At 32.4% G+C, this 9,626-nt stretch overlaps 2 protein-coding genes across 2 annotated transcripts; both read right to left on the bottom strand.

Moving 5' to 3' along the window:
- Positions 1-321: 321 nt before the first annotated feature.
- LOC115994126 (phylloplanin-like) lies at positions 322-1,207 on the bottom strand. The gene is made up of 2 exons (XM_031118157.1): positions 996-1,207; positions 322-882 (listed from the first exon to the last, which is right to left on the bottom strand). The coding sequence occupies exons 1-2, from the start codon at positions 1,144-1,146 to the stop codon at positions 590-592; spliced, it is 444 nt and encodes a 147-aa protein (XP_030974017.1). The 5' UTR covers positions 1,147-1,207; the 3' UTR covers positions 322-589.
- A 4,919-nt stretch (positions 1,208-6,126) lies between these two features.
- Positions 6,127-6,998, bottom strand: LOC115994125 (phylloplanin-like). The gene is made up of 2 exons (XM_031118156.1): positions 6,795-6,998; positions 6,127-6,681 (listed from the first exon to the last, which is right to left on the bottom strand). The coding sequence occupies exons 1-2, from the start codon at positions 6,943-6,945 to the stop codon at positions 6,389-6,391; spliced, it is 444 nt and encodes a 147-aa protein (XP_030974016.1). The 5' UTR covers positions 6,946-6,998; the 3' UTR covers positions 6,127-6,388.
- Between the last annotated feature and the right edge of the window lie 2,628 nt (positions 6,999-9,626).

Here is a 9,626-nt window from a genome sequence, read left to right as displayed (position 1 = left end):
AGTAAATAGTAATTATATTGAATCATAATATATCAATGTCAACGGTAACATAAAAAATGTACAAACTCAACCAATTAAAGATGATGGTTTAAAGCAATGAATTAAGATTGAATAATAGAAAAACGTTAGCCACTAACGTTTACTAGGCAGCCAACTCTTAACAAATAGTTAAAAATAATAATAAATATAAAATATTATGATTTTTATAAAAATATTCCAACACTTAACCCCGTAGTTTACCAAATATTCTAAACGCTACAATTCTTTCCGGTTAAAATAAGTTTTCAAATTAAACTTTTACTTCCTTCGTACAATAATACCAAAACGAACACCATCAAAAAGGTTTTTTGCCAATTAACATAGCCTTGATTATCATATACAAGTCAAACGAAATCCAAAACTAAGTCTATGTTCATTTGAAGGACATTAAAGGCTTTATTAATTATATATAGCGACAGGAGTACTCCTTAATTAGGAAAGGAGTTTACGGATTGGATGATAATCTTCATAACATTATTAAAGAGTTGGAAAGGAATGTACTATATCATTGGTTCAATTGACCTTATTCATGTAAATACTCTTCTATTCCTCAAGTTGATGAACTGTAACGGAACCCAATTGGCCCAAACGTGAGAACAATACGGAGCCCCAAAACACTGCTTCTAATGAACTGTATGCGCGATTCCAAGACTCCCACAGGAGGAAGCGTGGAGTTGCAGGTGGAGAGGGGTGTTGTAACCACTAGATTGCAAAGATTCAAGAGTACTGTTGGTGAGAGAAAAAGTTGTGTAGAATCCAAGGAAAATGAAAATACTCCACTGGCATTGGTTGTTGCACTAGCAACCACATTTCTAGCTCCACACCGCAGTTGTACTTGAGCATCTAGAAGTAAACATAACAAAACAATGGTGAGATTGAAGTACCTTATTAGCTGAGACTAATGTGTGTAGTCATGGTGCATTGGACTAACAGTAACAAATTCAGAGCAAACTTACTTGGGAAAGGCGGGGTGGCAGTAACATTCGCACCTAAACTGCAAGGCACAAAAGACGGCTGGACCTCAACCACAACATTAGTGCCTTTAGCTATTGGAAGTGCCAATGCAGCAACCATTACGGTAACAAAGAGAACTAACTTCAAGGCCATTTCTCAATCACAGTGTATTGCTCTATCGATAGTCGAAACTGGCTTGTAGTAGAAATGCCGGCCATTCAACCATTTTATAGGATAAGTGTGGCCAAGTTGCAGCCGATTTTTCTGACATAAATCACGAAGCTAGAGCTCTCTGTGCAAGTCAAGAGAGATAATAACTCTCATGTTGTATGACATGAAGTTCACCTTCACCATGGATTCGAACTTTGTGGGGTTACACCTACTAGCAGGCAGCTTGATATAGTTTGAGGCTTAGTGCAATAAATTTAAGCGGAATTTCTTTCTTTCTTTCATATTTAAATTGGTAGCATGTTCATCAGTTCATGTTCATGTTATGCACAAATTAATTACAAATTACACATACATATATATATATATATATATTATCACAACCTTCATAATAATAGTGAGTCACTTGAAATTCTATATTAACTAATATAACAAATATATTTATATATTGAGCCATTTAATGCAATTAAAGACAAAATGTTATGTGGAAGTTGGTTAATATTATTTTATTATCTTTAATTATATATAATAAGTGAATAAAAATATACATTTTTTATGAATTTTTTGTTGACGTGTGAGAATTTCATTAAAATCTTATGTTATATTTTTTATGTTGATTAAAAATTTATCAAAAAATCCTATTTGAGATTCAAAGAACAAATTTATATCTATTTCATAAGTTTTTATATTAAAATTGATATTTTCTTGTAAACATTTATAATTAAAAATAGTTTCAAATAAAAAGGAACTATCTAGAATATAAAATATTTGACTGCAAGAGCGATAACCTTGGGCTCCACCCCATTGAACAGGTTGAAGAAGTACATTAATATCTCAATAAAATCAACTAATTATATTTGCCCTCGTATATCGGGGGCTGTACATTGTATTACCCACTAATTTATTTAAATGTAAAAATACGAAAATAATAACAACAAAGTAGTATATACATCGATATAAAACATGTTGACAACAATTTAGGATCAAAGATTTGAATCTAATCTAGAGACCAAGTGATGCCATGGCCTTCCCAACCCCTAATTTTTTTTTTTTTTTTTGAATGGGGTTTATAGTAAAAGTATGTATCCTATACTTTGGAGACTTGTAAGTAACTTCCTCTCAAAAGTTAAATTGGTCCAAAGAGGCCCAAAAAATATAAATAGCCAACTTGCCCATATGTAGTGTTTCTATATTGAAGGTATCAACTCGTCTTGGACCACCAGTGCCTCAAGGACCTCAACACTACAATAAATATTGGTTAGACAAAAGCTCTGACTTCCGTTCCTATAAGCATGCCCTCTCTTTGTGGAATTAATTTTATGAAAAGGAAGATTTCAAATTAATCATTATAAAAAAAATAAATAAAAAAATAAAAAAAAAATCTTGAATACAAAAGGCTTAAATTTTTGAGTTTGAAAATATGCCATTTTTTTCTATTCTTTTTTTTTTTAGTTAATTTACCAATTTCAACTACTAGAATAAGAATTTGGAAAAATTAAGAAAGTGAAGGCTAATTATGTATGTATGTTTTGGTGTTGATGCAGTGAAAAGAAGGAGGAATAGATTATAATATAAAAATGATCTCGTTCTCTTTTTGTAGTTTTGGTGAGTAAAACATAATGTTGCGAGTTTTGATAGAGTCAAAAAGAAAATACTATTCTTGAATCAATTTTTTTGGTTTTTGGATTTTATCAAATTTATATCGGACATTTCCAACAATTGCTATTTATGTTATCATATCATAATGAGATGAATGAAAAGAAAATTCATAGAAAATGTGATGGAACAATTAGATCAATAATAAAATATTAGAAACAATGAAAAAAAAAAAACTACCAAAACAATTAAAATGTTAAAGAAATGGAGTTTTTGACATATAAATGGGACAAAAAAGAGTAATGAAAAATGGGAAAAGTTTAGTTCCAAACTTGATTGGAGTTATCTTTTTCAACCTATTATGTGATAATTTATAAGACTATCTATGTGTATTACTTAAACAAGCCACGTAATATATTAAAAGAGCATATGACAAAAACTACACATGAATGGTCTCCTTAACCGTCATATAATAAGTTTGAGCAAAATAGCTCCAAATTAATATGTTTGGAGCCAATCATTTTCCATGAAAAATTAATATGAAAAATAAGATGGAAGAGAAAGAACTGTTGGAAGAATATTGCTTGGGTCCAAAAGAAGAGGGGGAGAATAAGAGTGAAAATGAGGAGAGGAAGAGTTGTACAACATGTAATTGGAAGAGTATAACAAGTCATGAATGAAAGAATTGAAGAAGGCCTTGAGGGAATGGATTTGAAAAATCAAATATAACCAAAAAAAAAAAAAAAAGTTGCTAGAGTTGAGGCGTGGACCATGTCCCTGTCTTCAGATGAGACACATCGTCTATGGGGTTTCCGGTTACGTATGGCTAAAAGTACCCGACTTGTGGGTATTTGGCCCAACTTGACCCTAAGAGGATGGGTTTTACCTGACCCGTAAAACAATAGGGTCGGGTTTGAATTTTTAAAATAAAACCCGAAACAGGTCCAAGTTTTTATGAAACCCGCCCTGAACTCGGACCCGAACCCAACCCTGACCCGATTAAAACTAAAATTACCAAAAAACCATTTATATATATATATATATATATATATAGATATATCTATATATATAAACTTATAAACCCTACCCTCACCCTCACCCTCACATTTCACTTAGTCGCCCCATCCAATTTCCCTTACTTTCCTCTCCCACTGTAGCTCAATCTCACTCACCCTCAAGCTCTGTCACTGCCAACCATCGCTCGATCTCAACACCGGCCCTCCACCATTCTTTTCTCTCACATTTTCCTTTTCTCCAAACACCACTTATACTTTCTATTTTCAACACATGCATTAATTTTCTTCTCTATTTTTTGGATTTTTTTTTTTTTTTAGCGATTATTTGTTCAAGTTTTTGCTAATCAGTGACTCCTCCATTGAAAAATTGTGCTTGCTACTCAAATTTGAATATGAGAAAATACGATTTTTTTTTTGCTTGGGCCACGGTATAGGCTTTAATTCCATCCTTTTCTTTTATATGGCTGCGGATTTTGCCCAAATCTAACCTGGCTAGACAAGGCGGGTTTGTGGCCTGAAAAAAAAAATTAAAAAAAAAAAAAATGATAGGCCATAAACTGAATGACCCCTTGTGATAAAAATTAATTAATTAATTAGCCAAGTTATTAATTAATCAATTTATCATACAAAAACGTGGTAGCACAAACAAATCTCCAATAAACTAATTATGCAACAGAAAAATAAATAACACGGTGATTTGTTTGCGAATGGGGAAAACCTAACGGCAAAAACCCCACAGGGTGATTTTCTTGTTACCACTACCGAAACTCCACTATTATCACAACAAGCGGTTACAAGTAAAGGAATCCCAAGTACCTTACCAACCTATAGTTAAACCCTTACACCAATACCCAATTGGGCATGTTTTGTAGAGACTGTTCCCCTTTCTGAGGCACGACTCCCAAGTACGTGACTAACCAATTGCGTGGATCCCTGTACGCGACTTCAATCACCAACTAAGTAGGTTGTTGGTTGCAAAGTTATTCAGTTCATCCACACAATGAAGATCAAAAAGATGCTTGATCACAAAACCCTACGATGCACATATACAGCAACTTCTTCAAGAGAAAGAGATGAACTAGGGTAAAAACTTCGTCTCCGATCACAATATCCTTATACAGAGTTTGCTTAACACTTGTGCAACTTGTGAACTGTTTGACGGCCTTTAAAACAATCCTTTTATATGTCTAGGGTTAAGAAAAAAGAAAGCCCAAAGACATGTTCACGGATCCCAAGAAAATCATATTTGAATTCTGAAATTCTTAAACCTCGACAGATAGGAGGTGTCGAGCACACCAGTTTTTGAACAGCTTTCTTAAGCTCGATAGATGCAGCTATCGAGCCAGCTGTCGAGCTTTAATGAATTTGCACTATCAACTTGTTTTCTTGGACAGATATGAAGGTTTCAATACTTGATCTTGAAACATGGTTTCTTGAAGTATTTAAACACATCCTAAATCTACCCAAATTCAAGTATAGTGCGTTTTGTCAAAGGATAAGCCAATTACATAAAGTAGTGACATATGTTCCTAACAAGTGAAACACATACGTCCTAACAAAAAGAACTCGTCTATTAAACGAGCAGAGTTCAGGTAATGAGTACAAGCCCGCGGAGCGGGTTCGGGTATAAAGAAACCCAGCCCGAACCCAACCTGTTGGCATTCCCATTTCCGGTGCAGTCGACTAATAAAATTGTGCATGCCGCCCTCGGGATACAACAACTTAGCCACCTTACTGATTATCCTTACAAGCCTACACTGCTTGTAGAATAGCTTTTCTTTTACCCAAAAATATAGTATATCGAAGGATATCTTACTTTCATGAGATTCGAATTTTGATTCAGCAAAAATGTAGGTAGTTTTCTTTTTTACATGAAAATGGTACCCATAAGAAAATTGATTTTCTCATTCAAACTCGGACATGTTGGCTGCATATTCATATTGGTTGAAGAAACATACAATAAAGATCAAGTTTATTTGGGTTTTAAATTTACTTTATTGTTGTTATAATTATCTTTAAAATGGACAGTAAATAGTAATTATATTGAATCATAATATATCAATGCCAACGGTAACATAAAAAGTGTACAAACTCAACCAATTAAAGATGATGGTTTAAAGCAATGAATTAAGATTGAATAATAGAAAAACGTTAGCCCCTAACGTTTACTAGGCAGCCAACTCATAACAAATGGTTAAAAATAATAATAAATATAAAATATTATGATTTTCACAAAAATATTCCAACACTTAAGCCCGTAGTTTACCAAATATTCTAAACGCTATAATTCTTTCCGGTTAAAATAAGTTTTGAAATCAAACTTTTACTTCCTTCATACAATAATACCAAAACGAACACCATCAAAAAGGCTTTTTGCCAATTAACATAGCCTTGATTATCATATACAAGTCAAACGAAATCCACAATGTAGTCCACATTCATTTGAAGGACATTAAAGGCTTTATTAATTATATATGACGACAGGAGTACTCCTTAATTAGGAAAGGAGTTTACAGATTGGATGACAATCTTCATAACATTATTAAAGAGTTGGAAAGGAAAATACTATATCATTGGTTCAATTGACCTTATTCATGTAAATACTCTTCTATTCCTCAAGTTAAGGAATTGTAACGGAACCCAACTGGCCCAAAGGTGAGAACAATACGAAGCCCTAAAACACTGCTTCTAATGAACTGTATGCGTGATTCCAAGACTCCCACAAGAGGAAGCGTGGAGTTGCAGGTGGAGAGGGGTGTTGTAACCACTAGATTGCAAAGATTCAAGGGTACTGTTGGTAAGAGAGAAAGTCGTGTAGAATCCAAGGAAAATGAAAATACTCCACTGGCATTGGTTGTTGTACTAGCAACCACATTTCCAGCTCCACACCGCAGTTGTACTTGAGCATCTAGAAGTAAACATAACAAAACAATGGTGAGATTGAAGTACCTTATTAGCTGAGACTAATGTGTGTAGTCATGGTGCATTGGACTAACTGTAACAAATTCTGAGCAAACTTACTTGGGAAAGGTGGGGTGGCAGTAACATTCGCACCTAAACTGCAAGGCACAAAAGACGGCTGGACCTCAACCACAACACTAGTGCCTTTAGCTATTGGAAGTGCCAATGCAACAACCATTACAGTAACAAAGAGAACTAATTTCAAGGCCATTTCTCAATCACAGTGTATTGCTCTATCGATAGTCGAAACTGGCTTGCAGTAGAAATGCCGGCCATTCAACCATTTTATAGGATAAGTGTGGCCAAGTTGTAGCCGATTTTTCTGACATAAATCACGAAGCTAGAGCTCTCTGTGCAAGTCAAGAGAGATAATAACTCTCACGTTGTATGAAATGAAGTTCACCTTCACCATGGATTCGAACTTTGTGGGGTTACACCTACTAGCAGGCAGCTTGATATAGTTTGAGGCTTAGTGCAATAAATTTATGCGGAATTTCTTTCTTTCTTTCATATTTAAATTGGTAGCATGTTCATCAGTTCATGTTCATGTTATGCACAAATTAATTACAAATTACATATATATATATATATGTATATATATATTATCACAACCTTCATAATAATAGTGAGTCACTTGAAATTCTATATTAACTAATATAACAAATATATTTATATATTTAGCCATTTAATGCAATTAAAAAAAAAATGTTATGTGGAAGTTTGTTAATATTATTTTATTATCTTTAATTATATATAATAAGTGAATAAAAATACATACTTTTTATGAATTTTTTGTTGACGTGTGAGAATTTCATTAAAATCTTGTGCTATATTTTTTATGATAAGTAAAAATTTATCAAAAAATCCTATTTGAGATTCAAATAACAAATTTATCTCTATTTCATAAGTTTTTATATTAAAATTGATGTTTTCTTGTAAACATTTATAATTAAAAATAGTTTCAAATAAAAACGAACTATCTAGAATATAAAATATTTGATTGCAAGAGACGTAACCTTGGGATCCACCCCCATTGAACGAATTGAAGAAGTACGTTAATATCTCAATAAAATCAACTAATTATATTTGCCCTCGTACATCGAGGGCTTTACATTGTATTACCCACTAATTTATTTAAATGTAAAAATAAGAAAATAATAACAACAAAGTAGTATATACATCGATTTAAAACATGTTGACAACAATTTAGGATCAAAGATTGGAATCTAATCTAGAGACCAAGTGATGCCATGGCCTTACCAGCCCCTAAGATATTTTTTTTTTTTTTGGAATGGGGTTTATAGTAAAAGTATGTAGCCTATACTTTGGAGACTTGTGAGTAACTTCCTCTCAAAAGTTTAATTGGTCCCAAGAGGCCCAAAAAATATAAATAGCCAACTTGCCCATATGTAGTGTTTCTATATTGAAGGTAACAACTCATCTAGGACCACCAATGCCTCAAGGACCTCAACACTACCATAAATATGGGTTAGACAAAAGCTCTGACTTCTGTTCCTATAAGCATGCCCTCTCTTTGTGGAATTAATTTTATGAAAAGGAAGATTTCAAATTAATCATTATCAAAAAAATATATATATATACAAAAGGCTTAAATTTTTGAGTTTGAAAATATGCCATTTTTTTGTATTCTTTTTTTTTTTTTTAGTTAATTCACTGACTTCAACTATTACAATAAGAATTTGGAAAAATTAAGAAAGTGAAGGCTAATTATGTTTGTATGTTTTGGTGCTGATGCAGTGAAAAGAACGAGGAATAGATTATAATATAAAAATGATCTCTTTCTCTTTTTGTAGTTTTGGTGAGTAAAACATAATGTTGTGAGTTTTTGATAGTGTCAAAATGAAAATACTATTCTTGAATCAATTTTTTTAGTTTTTGGATTTTATCAAATTTATATTGGACATTTCCAACAGTTGCTATTTATGTTATCATATCATAATGAGATGAATGAAAAGAAAATTTATAGAAAATGTGATGCAACAATTAGATCAATAATAAAATATTAGAAACAATTAAAAAAAAAACTACCAAAACAATTAAAATGTTAAAGAAATGGAGTTTATGACATATAAATGGGACAAAAAAGAGTAATGAAAAGTGGGAAAAGTTTAGTTCCAAACTTGATTGGAGATACCTTTTTCAACTTATTATGTGACAATTTATAAGACTATCTATGTTTATTACTTAAACAAGCCACATAATATATTAAAAGAGCATGTGACAAAAACTACACATGAATGGTCTCTTTTACCGTCATATAATAAGTTAGAGCAAAATAGCTCCAAATTAATATGTTTGGAGCCAAACATTTTCCATGAAAAATTTATATGAAAAATAAGATGGAAGAGAAAGAACTGTTGGAAGAATATTGCTTGGAACATATTAGTGCCTTTTTCCTCTCCTGAGAATGACTTCAGAATTTTTGGAAGACACAATCGTAGAAATCCTCCATCTCTAACTAAACCCCTGATATATTTTAGGCCTGTATCTAAGTATCCCATAATTTCTTCAGATTTGGAACTGATCCTGACCATCTTCAATTTCATGTCACCTTGAAATCCTATAAATTGCAAGTATGAATTATACAATTATACTATTGTTTGATTGCTAGAGAAACAATAGAATATTTTCTTTTGTTTCTCTGACCAGGAAATGGGTTTAATTCTTTTTTGTGCCCGTTGTCTGTTTTGTACTTATCTCCTTTAAAAATCCAATCACCGACACCATTGTGGTTATTGGATTTTATTGTGTTTTCTCCACTTTGGAATTGAACTTGCTTCAACCAATTTTTGGCTTGTTTGAGTATTTATAATTTAAAAGTAGTTAATCAATACTATTTGGCTCTAGTGACTTACGACCATGGTTGTTGTA

The sequence above is a fragment of the Quercus lobata genome, chromosome 6, assembly GCF_001633185.2.
Source record: "Quercus lobata isolate SW786 chromosome 6, ValleyOak3.0 Primary Assembly, whole genome shotgun sequence".
NCBI classification, from domain to species: domain Eukaryota; kingdom Viridiplantae; phylum Streptophyta; class Magnoliopsida; order Fagales; family Fagaceae; genus Quercus; species Quercus lobata.
The sequence above is the reverse complement of the archived record's forward strand: the minus strand, read 5'-3'. Positions and strand labels throughout refer to the sequence as shown.

Coding starts and splice junctions, on each gene's coding strand:
- LOC115994126 (XM_031118157.1), bottom strand. CDS start 1,146: ATGGCCTTGAAGTTAGTTCTCTTTGTTACCGTAATGGTTGCTGCATTG. Junction 883..995: donor TGCCACCCCGCCTTTCCCAA/GTAAGTTTGCTC, acceptor GTTTACTTCTAG/ATGCTCAAGTACAACTGCGG.
- LOC115994125 (XM_031118156.1), bottom strand. CDS start 6,945: ATGGCCTTGAAATTAGTTCTCTTTGTTACTGTAATGGTTGTTGCATTG. Junction 6,682..6,794: donor TGCCACCCCACCTTTCCCAA/GTAAGTTTGCTC, acceptor GTTTACTTCTAG/ATGCTCAAGTACAACTGCGG.